Source organism: Xenopus laevis, chromosome 7L (genome assembly GCF_017654675.1).
Source record: "Xenopus laevis strain J_2021 chromosome 7L, Xenopus_laevis_v10.1, whole genome shotgun sequence".
NCBI classification, from domain to species: domain Eukaryota; kingdom Metazoa; phylum Chordata; class Amphibia; order Anura; family Pipidae; genus Xenopus; species Xenopus laevis.
In genome coordinates, this window is record NC_054383.1 from 75,121,209 (window position 1) to 75,136,526 (window position 15,318).

The 15,318-nt window shown below is 36.5% G+C and overlaps 1 protein-coding gene across 6 annotated transcripts in view; it reads right to left on the reverse strand.

Moving 5' to 3' along the window:
• Positions 1–15,318, reverse strand: part of arhgap32.L (Rho GTPase activating protein 32 L homeolog) — a 207,277-nt gene that overhangs the window by 54,334 nt on the left and 137,625 nt on the right. For all 6 annotated transcript variants that reach the window (XM_041568469.1, XM_041568468.1, XM_018224473.2 and 3 more), the window contains 1 exon segment: positions 8,694–8,780. In XM_041568469.1, the coding sequence (XP_041424403.1) occupies positions 8,694–8,780 (87 nt within the window).

Genomic DNA, 15,318 nt, shown 5'->3' on the forward strand with positions numbered 1-15,318 from the left:
GTTTATTTTGGTGAAAAAAAACTCGAATCGAGTTTGCGGGTCATTCCCATTTTTTTTTAAAAATTTTGATCGGTCGTTTTTTTTGAATTTCAAGTTCATGCAAACTCCCATGAACTCGAAATTCAAACCTTGATAAAGCTGCCACTTAAAATTGTTCAATTTTGCTATATACTTGGAACCCTTTCTTCTGCACTGAAATCCAGAGCAAACTGATTTTTTCATATTCAATTTTGAAATCTGACATGGGGCTGGACATTGTCAATTTTCCAGCTGCCCCTGGTCATGTGACTTGTGCCTGCACTTTAGGAGAGAAATGCTTTCTGTCAGGCTGCTGTTTTTCCTTCTCAATGTAACTGAAGGAGACTCAGTGGGACATGGGTTTTTACTATTGAGTGTTGTTCTTAGATCTACCAGGCAGCTGTTATCTTGTGTTAGGGAGCTGTTATCTGGTTACCTTCCCATTGTTCTTTTGTTTGGCTGCTGGGGAGGGAAAGGGAGGGGGTGATATCACTCCAACTTGCAGTACAGCAGTAAAGAGTGATTGAAGTTTATCAGAGCACAAGTCACATGACTCAGGGCAGCTGGGAAATTGACAATATGTCTAGCCCCCATGTCAGATTTCAAAATTGAATATAAAAAAATCTGTTTGCTCTTTTGAGAAATGGATTTCAGTGCAGAATTCTGCTAGAGCAGCACTATTAACTGATTTATTTGGGGAAAAAATGGTTTTTCCCCATGACAGTATCACTTTAAACACATCTGATTCTGGCAACATGCAACCTAGCTCCTCTGACTACAGCTTGTAAAAATCTGCATTACTTTCCCATATGGCCAAAAAATTCCAGAAATGGTGTCTGCTTCAGCATGGAATAACTCTTTGCTAATGGAGATAGAAAACACAAACTGGGCAAAGGTAATTTTTACCTCTTGCACAATCTCCAGAGGGAATTATTAGCCCAGAGTAAGATACAGTTAAATGTAAACACTGAAGCAAGGCTAGTTGAAAATCTGTTTTTGACTGCATAGCACAGTAAGAGTGTCATACATCTATCCTATCTGTTTGCCAAGATTTCAGCATAGGAACAAAGCCAAGTTTATTTGCAGACATTAGCAAAACGGACACCCATTTTTTTTTTACTCAGAAAGCTTAGAGAGGCCTTTGAGAGATTTCCCCTCTGAGAATAGTTCTTCCCCAGCGTCTGGCATCAATATTTATGTTGTCCACCCACTTCAGAATACTGTGCAGTAGAGAAGCAATTGGCTTGATCATAGAAAATGTCAGACAGACAGGAAGTAGAAAGGACTAAGTCATACAGCTGGGGTTATTTTCTTTGCAGCTGGGAACTGCTCCAAATATCTCACCTTAAGCAAAAGGAAGAAACTTCATACATGTGGGGAAAAAGGGGAACACTTTAAATTGGGGAGACAGGAGGATGGTGAAGTATGGAAATTCAATTCCCTTTATTAGTAAAGTAATCCACTGTAGTCATCAGGCAGTTCATTTAGGAATTTTAACATGAATAACAAACCTAACTCATATGTATGCAACTATACCACCATCTTTATACCACCAAGTTAAAGATGCTGTACAGCTCAAAAAAATCCAAGGTTTACATTTTAATGGTTAGGTTGGTTGAAAGCAAAAATATGAGGTTATGGATGAATACATCTGGATATTATGGTTTATTTCATCTGCAGCAAACATGTCACTGTTAATAGTCCAGATACTGTGTTCCCAGCATGATTGGGGCAGCCACTTTTTAAGATAAATTCAAAAATGACTTCATGCTCTACAGTCAGGTCCGGACTGAGAATTAAAATAGGCCCTGGAATTTCAGGTACACAAGAGGCCCATTCAGCCCACATAGAGGCCCAAACAGCCCCACCAGCCCACTAAATACTGATTTTCAATGGGACCTTATAGCAGCCCCTCTGGCATTTGCCAGAACCCACAGATTGCCAGTCCGGGCCTGTCTACAGTCATGAATGATGCCCTCCTACAGTCTGATGGCATATATAGTTTTCAGTTTTGGCCACTGTTCTTCTCTCACCAACAGAACAGGAGATTTGTTATTTGATATTTGCCTAATACATGGGCATGCACTTTTTTAGCCAAAAAAGTGGAAGCATTCTCATGCAAATCCCACTGAATTCAACAGGAGATGATTTGTTGAATTTGATGCTATAGGGGCCATTTATTAATGGTGGGACAGATTTTTACATTTAGCAGCCTGTCCCACCATCAGCACCTTCAGACAAGTCTGGTGCACAAGGATCTGTACTTTTTACATACAACACTGCATGAATTCAGGTTGAGATGGGTTGGGGCATGTAGGTGTTAGCTCTCCCACCTCATTTGTGTCACGCAGTTAGTGAACACCAGTGGGCCCATGCTCCAGTATGTACCCACCTACCCTAAAGTTGCCTGCACAACAAAATGCTAAAAATATGTTAAGATCCTTTCCTAAAGCATTTAGAGCCTTCGTTAAAAGTTGACTTTTGCTTCATTACTGCTGAACTAGTTACAAGTAATCTACAATAAGCAATTCCTCACATTCAAGTTTTTAATTTGCTTTAACATATTTTCTGACCTCTTTGATGCACCGTCCAAGGTGAACTCAAACTTGGGGCATCTGGCTATCCTCTTCAGAGGAGAACATGTTTGGCCGACTGGTTTTTCGGGAAACGGCACAGTTTGCTTTGATACATGTATACTCTAGCTGCAATGGACTTTCAATTTCTACTGCTACACTCAGCACTTATTGCAAGGATTTTGTGTTCTTTCTATTTACAAAAAAAGCACATTATAGGTTCTGCATTCCTACTGAAAGGGCACTGGCTACTGCAGTTGCAGTGGGTGGTATAATGTACCACAGCTTGTCACTGATATATGGAGGCGTTGCCTTTAAAGGGTACCTGTCACCATAAACAATAATTCCAAATTCTCTTTTATGATGTTAAGTCAAGCAAAATAAACTTCACTTACATTAAAAAAAAAATTAAAACTTGTTTCTTTTAGTCATGGAATTCACAATCACTTGAAACAGGCAGCAGCCATTTTGTGGACACAGTTATGAAGACAAGCTTTAGATCATGCCAAAATCTTGTTTATGCACCAAAATGGGGTCTCTGATGCCAATGCACTGGCTACAAAATTAAATGTTGGAGATGGAGGGGAAATGGAAGGAGTGCACCGGCAGCTAGAAATTGAAGAACAGAAAGTGAAATTAATTGCCTGCCCCGCCTCTATGCCTAAGGCATAGAGGCGGGCATGCAATATATGATTGACAGCTGAGAGTTTTAAATGAGTTTATAACCAATATAGTTGTTTTAATTAAAAAAAAAAAAAGAATTTGGGTTTCAGGATTCATTTTAAAAGGACTTTTATGTCTAAATAGTAAAACAAATACTTTTTATGTCTAAATAGTAGCAAAAAAAAAAGCAAAATTTAAAAAAAAATTCTAGATTTTTTCATTACAACTATCAAAAAATCCAAATTGCTTATCATAGCGCTATGTCTTACTAATAGAATAAAAATAAGCTAAAAAACACGAACAAAATAAAAAAAATGTATATAATGTCATTTTCAAGACCTGCCAATGTATTTAAAATGAGAAAGTTCATTCAAAGTTAAGGTTTGTCAAACATTATTTGCACATGAAGCGAAGATATACAGTGCCTTGCACGCTTGTGAGAAGAGTGGAAAGGTAATGATGAAAGCGGACAGATATGTCAGTATAATAATCATCACTATATATTCAGGAGTTGCATAGCATAGCTTCCTATACAGGCTTAGAAGAGTTTGTATGACTAGAAACCTTTCATAGTGGAGTAATTAAACAAAGGTCTAGAACTTCTGCAAAAATGAAGCTTTGAAGTGCAAAAATTAAACCAACATCATTTTTAGACAGTTCAGGAACCACCAAGATAATCATTTTGCCTAATCCAAATGTAGCATAAACTGTGTTATTCACCAAATGGCAATCATAATTTTTCTAAAGTATCTAATTCATTAACAGACAAACTCTCCATTGCAAACCAAGAATGGGATAACTGTATAGTTAAAGCACCTTGGACAAGGAGACATACTATTTTGTGACTAGAAATGGAGGTGCAATGATTTGTGAGGGAGAAGGGTAGTATGTATAGCAAGGGATAGCAATGGCACTGCTTATAAAAATGTTGATATTTTAACTGCTCCTTTCTTTTTATTAGTTTAGCTATGTCTCCGCACTTGCTATGCATACTCAAGATAAGGCCACACAGGACCTACTTTTACAGGATCATTCTAGCAATGATTCTATTGGAAAAGGATATGCTTTACGTAAGAAAATTCTACTATATTCATACACATTTCCCATGTGTATTGCTGTAAAAAGAATATTAAAAGATTATATACTTCAGTTGATTTTCCTGTTTTAGAGATTATTCTTGCTTCTACAGAGGCATTACTAACCCATTTCTATTATTGGCCTTGAACACAATTATATTCTTCTGTTTTCTTCCCATACAACCCATTATCTACTTTAAAAAATAATCATTTAGTCTGTGCAATTAAAAGACGAGTCAGACAACATTTAACAAGTCAAACAACATTTAAATATAACGCAGTGCATCCTACATTTGTGAAAACTGCATGTTTGCTTCAGAAACATAACAGTTGTTGATATAAATAAGCTTCTGAATGGTCATGAGGCTACCCAATTAAGTTGAATAGGGCAAAAAGGCAGTTTACACAGCAGATAACAGATTCCAGCCAGGGCACAATCTGCAAGGGATGTGTGTATGGTCTTCTCATGTCTGCATGGGTTTGTTCTGGTTATTCTGGTTTTGTTCCACACTCCAAAAACACACAAAAACATACAAGCATGTTCACTGGCTCCTGATAAAACTGACCGCATTATGTGTGTGAATTTGATATTGGCTCAGATAGTAAGTTCCACTGGGGCAGAAACTAATCTATAATCACTGTAAATTGCTGTGTAAAATACAATGGTTTTAGTTCTTAAAGGAAAAGTAAACCCTTAAAAATTAATATGGTTAATAATGCCATGTTTTTAATACTGAACTTATTGCACCAGCCTAAAGTTTCAGCTTCTCGACAGCAGAAATTATCCAGGGGGTCACCATTTTGGAAAGTGTCTGACACTCACATGCTCAGTTGGCTCTGAGCAGCTGTTGAGAAGCTACGATTAGGGGTTGTCAAAAATTATCAAGCAGAAAATTAGGTTGGCCTGTAATATAGGATTTTCCAGCAGGAACTCCAATAAACCCCCCCTTTTCCAGAAGTGCCGTCTGCTTTTTTGATTTTTGGCCTGTAATATAAGCTGATGCTACAAGGCTGATTATTAAATTCTTATTCTAGTTGCACTGGTTTCTGTGCTGCCATGTAGTAATTATCTGTATTAATTGCCTAATCAGCCTTATATTGTGACATTTCTATTCTATGTGTACTGTATATTGTTAGTGGGTCCCTAAACTCTGTAAGTAGCAGCAGCACAGAGCATGTGCAGTGAATCAGCAGAAAAGAAGATGGTGAGCTACTAGGGCATCTTTGGAGACAAAGATCTTTACTGCTTAAGGGCTGTGGTTGCCTTTGGCTGGTACAGAAGCACACATGTACAACATTTCTAGCTACTTCTTTAGTTAAAGGGATACGGTCATGGGAAAAAAAATTTTTTCAAAATGAATCAGTTAATAGTACTGCTCCAGCAGAATTCTGCACTGAAATCCATTTCTCAAAACAGCAAACAGATTTTTTTAGATTCAATTTTGAAATCTGACATGGGGCTAGACATATTGTCAATTTCCCAGCTGCCCCATGTCATGTGACTTGTGCTCTGATAAACTTCAATCACTCTTTACTGCAAGTTGGAGTGATATCACACCTCTCCCTCCCCCCCCCCAGCAGCCAAACAAAAGAACAATGGGAAGGTAACCAGATAGCAGCTCCCTAACACAAGATAACAGCTGCCTGGTAGATCTAAGAACAACACTCAATAGTAAAAATCCATGTCCCACTGAGACACATTCAGTTACATTGAGAAGGAAAAATAGCAGCCTGCCAGAAAGCATTTCTCTCCTAAGGTGCAGGCACAAGTGACATGACCAGGGACAGCTGGGAAATTGACAAAATGTCTAGCCCCATGTCAGATTTCAAAATTGAATATAAAAAAATCTGTTTGCTCTTTTGAGAAATGGATTTCAGTGCAGAATTCTGCTGGAGTAGCAATATTAACTGATGCATTTTGAAAAAAAATCATGTTTTCCGATGACAGGATCCATTTAAGCTTTAGTTTTGCTTTAAACAGGAAGATAAAAAGGGGTCAAACGCCATTCATAAAAACCTCTGACATAAAATAGGACATTTGGTGCTAAAAAATAGTTTGCATCCGCTGTGGGATCAAAATAATTTCACTTGGATGTTACTGGTACTTTTAAGCTTTTAAACAATAAACAATTAATGGCGGCAGGTAAGTCTAGCATTTAAATCCCGCTGTATTAAGCTAATTAGGAGAATTAGAGTGTCCCTTGTTTGTATTCAGCATCTAGGGGCAAACTCTCCTTTGCTGATAAAGAAAAGGTGAAACAACACGACTAAATGAAAAGTTAGAACTCATTTACCAAGAGCTAATAATTCCCCCATAAAGCTTCCCCAAAATTCATGCACCAGAGGAAGTCTGCCCAAAACAGTTGCTAAACAAAAAAAATGCAACAGCACTGAAATTACCAATATTTTACGAAAAATTTAAAAACAAAAAAATTGCTACCAAAAAAAAGAATTAAACTTTAAAATAAATAAACTTTGACATTTGTTTGAAGGCACTCCATGAAAACTGGCATAGTAACACAGGATTGGGAAAATTGTGTTCCTGGAATAGCATATTCCATTTCACAAACCTACATTATTATCAACCATGGGGCAGATTTATGGGGATAAAATGAGATGGTCTTTAAAGGAGAAGGAAAGGTTAAAACTAAGTAAGCCTTATCAGAAAGGTCCATCTAAATATACCAGTAAACCCCCCAAAGTAGTGCTGCTCTGTGTCCCCTGTCAAAAGAAACACTGCATTTCTTTCCTTCTATTGTGTACACATGGGCTTCTGTATCAGACTTCCTGCCTTCAGCTTAAACCTCATTGCCCTGGGCAAGAGCATGCTCAATTTGCTCCTCTTCCCCACCCCCTCCCTTCTCTACTGTAATCTGAGCCCAGAGCAGGGAGAGACTCAGGCAGGAAGTGATGTCACACCATGTTAATACTGCAGCTCCTATCCTAAACAAACCGAGTTTCTAGAGCTTTTTACTCAGGTATGGTAAAATATTCTACAGAATAAATATAGCATTCTAGCTTGTACTATTGCAGCTAATCTATTGGCAATAAAATGCCTCCGTAGCTTTCCTTCTCCTTTAAACAATGCCTTATAAACATGAATAACCAAGAGGCTCATAGTGATGCTTTACTAGTCCTACTAATAAATGTACATCCTGAGACACTGTTAAAAACAGTAACTGGCTAATAATATCAATATTCAATATCAACAATCTTTTTATTTCAATAATACGTTCTTATAATTATTTTCGGTTTCAATTCTAATGGTTGGGTGTCCTCGAGCAGGATAAGCATAGTGGGGGTTGGCAGGTTATATCATGATAGCTACTTATGAATTATAGGATACTTTTCTTCCTGTTCTAACCTCTTATATTCTGCAATAGCTACATAGTCCATGAAAAATTTCCTGTGTATAGTGCACTCTTTTATTCACATGTAACAATTTTCTGGCAGTTATGGGTTTATTTAAGGGCATCTTAACCGTTTCTTTGTTTAGAATTAAAAAGCTACCGTACTTTTTTATCCCTAGAGGCCTTCAGCTCAGTGCTAACAAGTCCAGAGAGTACTGTAAAGGTATCTGCAGTGTATGCAGTCATGCATGTGATCAGTACAGCTTGCTTAAACACAAACTGGAACTTTTAGTTACTAATTGGACATGCTAAAGTGTTAAAAAGCTTATGTACAGCATCTAATTAAAGTTAGTGCATTAACTGCAAACACAGTTTACACACTACTAATCTCATATTATTATTTCCGTCAGTGCTTAGCAAATTAGAAAGACACCAGCTCTCAAAGATCAAGACTTTGTTAATAGTAAATTGTTTCAGCATAGACATCAATGCCGTTAGCCCAGTAAAGTCAATATTACATTAATCATATGAGCTATATAATACATACTTAATCCAAATGGATTCAATTATATTCCCAGCAGTGCACACAATACATTTGAGATTAGTTGCTTTGCTCTGGCTGGATAATGTGTTGCTGTATTACATATGGTTCACTGATATATATTATTGATATATGACACGATATAACTCTAGTGTAAATATGTTGCATGCTCAGGGAACAGTTCTTTTTACATTTTCAGTCTTCCCATTCAGCCTTACATAGGGGTATTTGGTGGCTGTGTCCTTATGTATGTCTGTTGGTATTGAGTTTCATTCAATGTGGAAATTGCAAGTGTTGTTTCACCCCACTCGAAATAATTATTTAAATATCACCGTTTTATTTTTTCTGGTGGATAGATGAGAAAAATATTCATATTGGATGCAAAATAGGTTAGAGGGGGAGGACCAGGTCAGAGGGACATGGAAACAGGACACAGTCTGCTGGTATAGGAATAATAATATATGGCACGTACCTGACAAGCAATCTGCACTAGAAAAACAAGTTCCTTGGATTCACAGCCATTTCTGTTCACTTCATTTTGATCTTCTGTGAGTGTAAGCTACAAACCAGAGATAAATAACATGTTAATAACAGCAATTTAATATTCCATTTAAAATACAGGGTATGCATAAACTGTGGTTCCTTGTGCTTCATGAACCCCCTCTAGCACTTATAAGTTAATGGAAAATAGTTAGGACATAGTACATAAAAGTTGCAAATGTTTATTTTATGGCATTAGCACCTCATAATAAATTCTAGAATAAAATCTAGAATTTATTCGTTCATAATAAGGATCTACAAATAATCCTTGGCTATCCTTGCCTTTTGACCCCCTGATAATTAGTCAGTTATTAGGTCTATGCACTGATAACAAGACGCATATCTATATTCATATTACATACTCTGCTCACTGACTGATATTTGATGGGATCAGCTGCATTAATATACAATGCAATACAATATAATTTCATAAATTACTTTTAGGCCAAGCACACAAAAAAAGTGTCTACAAGAGGATTCCTTTATATGTATTCAGGACATGATATGTTCTTTGCATCTTCTCACTAGCATAACCCAGGAATGTTAAACATTGGCAGCCCTCACCATAGGGAAAATGCTAGAAGTAGATTAGTTCAATCCCAAAGAAGCAAGGACAAGCCTTGGCCATTAATTACTGAAGGTGCTGAGCCTCCTGTGCGTCCGCCTTGATCTTAATGATCAAGCTGCACTTTATATAATATGTCTTATCTGACAAGGCAGTAAATTCTCAGATCTTGCTGTATTATAATAAATTGAAAACATTCTGCATGAGCAGTAAAAAGGAAAAACAGTCATGAATTTTAAATAAGTATTCTATTCTGCAAAGGCCAATCCTGCACACTAAAACGGAGGACTTAATTAATAGCAGACATAATTTATATTTGCATACATAATCTAGCAAGTCATTAATGGTAACCGTGAAAAAAGGATCAATTTGCTTTAGGACAAAACCAATATAGTTTCTTCGCCAAGGGCAAAGTGGAGTATTATTGCATTTACAGAGGAGGCATTAGACAAGAGGAGCAATCTATTTCACAAGCTGTCCCTTTACAAATTAAATTAGTATAACTTCTTTCCAAGAAACAGGGACTTTGCAACACAATGCATTTTCCATAAATTAAGACATCAGCAGTCACAGAAATGAATGAATTTGGCAAGCTATACTGATGCAGGGACTTTGTCTATTCCAATTCATGTACTCTGAATCAGTAGAGCAGTTGAATACTAAGATTAAGTGGCCCTGTTAATAAAGCGATGAAGTTATAAAATGGTTATAAAATGGTTGAACCTTGAAATATCACAACGTCTCCTGCAGTCATGACAAAGAAAAAGGTGACCATTTTTTCACACTTCGATCACTTTGGCATTCCCTTCAACTGAAGTAACCAGAATAAATGTTTCACCTGCTTAGACCTAGAGGAACTCCATTTCTTATGGAATGGTGTGTTGTTGATTTTTAAAGGGGACCTGCCACTCAGACATAAAAAGCTGTTTAATAAAAGTAATTTTCAAATTAAACATGAATCCCAAATTCTTTTACTAAAACATCCATACCCATTATAAACATGTTTAAAAGTCTCAGCTGTCAATCTTACATTGCCTGCCCCTCCTCTATGACTTAGTAGCACTCTGCACTATAACCTAAAACTAATGGTGACTATATTGATGGATTTGGTTCTGGATTTTGCAGCAACCCAACAATGCTAATGACAAAAGGAGCTTGAACCTACAAAAAAAGTCCATAAACACTACCTTAAAGGAACAGTTCAGTGTAAAAATAAAATGTGGGTAAATAAATGAATAGATAAATCTGCAAAATTAAAAATGATACTAATATGGTTAGTTAGGCCAAAAATGTAATATATAAAGGCTGGAGTGAGCAGATGTCTAACATAACAGAGATCTGCAAAGCAGGGAGTTGGGTTCTGTTCCAACTCTGAGTTAGTCAGCGACTCTAAGGGGGGGGGACATGGGACATAACTGTTCAGTGAGTTTGCAATTGACCCTCAGCATGCAGCTCAGATTCAAAAGCAACAGTTAGGACCCATGTGGTCCCCCTCTAGTCACTTATTGGTTACTGAGTGGTAGTCAATCAGTGGAAAGCAAGAGAGCTGCAAAGGAAGTAGTGTTCTGGATATTATTTGAGACATCCAGTCAGTCCAGTGACATTTTTGGCTTACTAAATATATTGAAAATATTTTTTATTTTGCACAGCCTATCTATTTACCCAGTTTTTATTTTTATACTGAACAATTCCTTTAACCCAGTTAGTTATAAATAACAAATAATCTGTAGCCTTCACCTAAGTCTAGTATCTGGCTACAGTAAAAGGTAGCACCAAAGAGAACTATGTTATAATAAATGTGTTAAAGTTCTTAAAGTAAGCCCAACAACATAGTTCTATTTTTACATTATTATTTACAAACAACAACAACACAATTTCTTGTATATACAGACAAGCCAGAAACCACAGGCAACAGAAAGAGGTGCTGGAAGGGTTTCTCCTAAAGAAGCCCGCACACAGAGACAACCAAACGTTCTTCCCATCTTTGTTGGCAATCCGTTCAATACAAATGTGTACGAACAGCTGTTGCAACTAAAAACAAGCAGACACAAAGGACACATCCCCTGCGTGAATGGGAAAAATTAAACGTTTCCGTGTTTACTTCCCATGTGGCTGGAAGTTTGCAGGCAATAAAAAAACCTTTATTATGGAGCCTCTGGGGTAGAATAGAACAATGCTATTATATATATGGATTACAAACCTGTTCATGTTAATACTTGTATTTATTGGAGAGATACATCCCTGCATTTCTTTCATCAAACTGGGCTTGTTGCACAACTATGCAAGTAATACTTTCAGTTACATTTACACACCAATTAGACAAGCACAGCTGCAGAAAGTGATAAAAAGGAAGAACTCAAAGTTCATGACTAGACTTTCAATTGGGAGACCACATCCTGTACAGTGCAATTCTGCCATACTGCTATCACTTGGAAGACTTTTAACAAACCTATTCCTATTCAGAATATCTAAATATGGCATGCTTTAAGCACAGGTGTCACTACCTGGAGTAAAAAATAAAAATCTTAGTACTAGGTAGATATTTACATAGGCCAAAATGGTGTTGTAAGTCTGAATTGTACACTTTCACATTAATTTACATATATATTATTTATATATACATTTACAAAGCACACACACATGTATACACATACAGAGCATGTGTCCAGAATTCCCTTCTCCAAAGAATCGTGAAGCAGATACTGCAGAAAGGCCGTGCTATGAGTTTCAGCAGGCTCACTGGCTCTGGGATACTTATACAGTAAATCATTTAGGAATGTTAAGATTATGGCGATACTTTGGGGGTAAAACTGAGAAAAATATAAACAAAGTGGATACAGAAACATATAATCTATAATATGTTTCACTCAATTAGAGCAAATTGAAGAAAACAAGCCAACCAAAAAGTTTATTGTTCCAGTGTAAAAACTATAAGCAAGGTGTAAATGAATCATACTTCTGTAGGAAGCTTACATTTGACCACAAGGAATAAAATTATCATTAAGTAAAATTAAGCCACATTACACTAACCACCACTCTCAAATAATGGTGTGGTTTCCCAATCATTTAATAAGCGGCTTCCTCACTGGCACATTGCGTCTCACAATATTGCTAGATAGACATTCCATATGCACACATTCTCAGCAGAAGAAAATCCAAATTGAATAATCTCAAACTAGATTGTACTCCTTGTATTTGAAAATGGCATATGCACTCAATGATACATAGACTGGGCTCATTTAAAACTGTAAAGCTGTAATGGGTGGATTACCATGGGTTCCAACAATTCCATAAAAAAAGTTAATTCTTTAGATATCTCTCGCTCCCTTTTGAAAAATGTGTTTTGCAAAAATATTTCCCTCAAAAAACCTTTACAGAACTCTTTTGGCTGATGGAGATGAGAAGTGGTACCATTTCTGCATGAGAGCAAGATAGCATTGGAAGTTTTTTCCATGCAGTTATTTGAAATACAGCATTTCGACAGCTGGACACAGCTGTACCAAAAACTGCCACACAAAACATTCTTACATATACATAAAAATTTGACCCATGAGCTTGCAGACACCTCTGCTTAAAAGTCAACAACTATAGTTTTCCAACTGCTGATCATAATACTCAGGTTATTAGAATATTCTAACATTAGAGAACATTAGTACAGGTTTGTTATGCTAGTTATGTATTATAAAAATGTTTTTTTTATTTAATGTTTATAGATTTTTACATGCAAATTACAATCGGATGTATTGTAAACCAAAGTACCCTAAAAATACTCTATAATTCAGTGCTCATTGTCTATTGTTTACCACATGCTGTACAATAAATACAGCTTTAATTAAAACTACTGTCTGAATCAAATTAGTTGACCATTTTAGCATCCAGTTAATAAGAAAAATATGTACCACCACATTTTGTTCTCAACACTTAGAACAGTAGAGCTCCTTAATAGAGCCTAGATCAACAAAAGTCTTCAGAAACTCAACCTGCAGCTCTCCCATGACCTCACTTTGGGGAGATGCTCATACTGGGCCCTATACTTCTATGACTAGTTCAAGCAACAACCATGTTTGACATTTATTCACATTTTCCATATTTCCATCTATTGGTACTTGAAGATAGCGCAGACATATACCTTTGTAAACAGAACATAAGCCTATGTTCACAGAAAAAAGAGGATGCAATAGACATGCACCCATTTAGAGAGAGACCAGCTGAGATCAGACATAAAACTGCTATTAAACAAACAAGCAATTTATGTATATGTGTGTATGTATATAACTATGTACAGATAATCACCTAGCATCTAAATGACACTATTTGCTGACAAAAAAGGAAACAGCTATTATCAGAGCAGATTATATCTTAATATACGTTTTTCTCACCTTCTCTGCTGTCAGTATTCCAAACACCTTGGGTGACTAATCTCTGCCTGGTAAAAGCAATACGTCACTATCAGCACAGACCTGTAGATGCCGACTACTTTCCCTTACATACCGAACCAGGGGCACAATTTCTTATGCACAAGATATCAGATCAGTCTATGGGATTGGGGGTAGTCCATCCGGTGAATTCTAGCAGATCTTGTAATGAACTAGAGTGACATCTATAACTACAAAAGTAATACAAACGTTTTAAAGAGGATTACCCTTATGCTTTTGCTAATAACATAGTGGCAAAAGATTGTAAGCTCTGAGGCATTTCAACTGTGTTGTGAAAGCCCTAGTGCTTAGGTAAGTATTTTCACTGTATAATTTTATAATAAACATAGTCTGTAAACCACTGCATACATTTGCATACATTTACATTTGTGTTGCTATGTAAGTAAATACAATACAAGCATACGACATACAGTACTTGTGGTGGCTGGGCCTAAGGCAAAACAAACAAACTTCCTTAGGCCCTGGCACCATTGGACTGTGCAACTTACATACTGTATGTTATACATCATTGTTGTCCATATATATATATATATATATATATATATATATATATATATATATATATATATATATATATATATATATATATATATATATATATATATATATATATATATATATATATATATATATATATATATATATATATATATATATATATATATATTGCCCTAGAGAAGACGTGCACATAATGAAAAAAGCTGCCCCGAATTACTCATTATGCGCCACGTGCACATAATGAAAAAAGCTGCCCCGAATTACTCATTATGCGCCAGACAGCACATTTGCGTTATGCGCATGCGAGTGACTGGACATGGCTGCTCGCACTGGGAGCTCCCTCCCAGTGCGGGTAGCGTAGCACTGGCGGGGGGGGTAACATTTTTACCCAACAGGTGCCCTTTAAAGGGATACTGTCATGGGAAAAAAATTTCAAAATTTTTTCAAAATGAATCCATTAATAGCGCTGCTCCAGCAGAATTCTGCACTGAAATCCATTTCTCAAAATAGCAAACAGATTTTTTTATATTCAATTTTGAAATCTGACATGGGGCTAGACATTTTGTCAATTTCCCAGCTGCTGAAAATACTTTGGTTTGTGCTACTGCCACATAACAAAAAATATCTATGTTACCACTCAACAAATAAATATTAGATAAGTAAAGGTACAAAAATATAAAGTAGAAAAAATAATAAGGAGAAAACACTCACAGTTCACCTCAGTCCCAAGGTGCAAAAACCAAAAACACTGTATCCAAAGGGTGTGAGGGTCTCCAAAAATAAAGAGGCAAATATAAAAAGTAGAAAAATTAGAAAAATGTATTAGGGCATGAAGACCTTCATGTCCTAATAAATTTTTCTACTTTTTATATTTGCCTCTTTATTTTTGGAGACCCTCACACCCTTTGGATACAGTGTTTTTAATTTCCCAGCTGCCCCTGGTCATGTGACTTGTGCCTGCACTTTAGGAGAGAAATGCTTTTTGGCAGGCTGCTGTTTTTCCTTTTCAATGTAATTGAATGTGTCTCAGTGGGACATGGGTTTTTACTATTGAATGC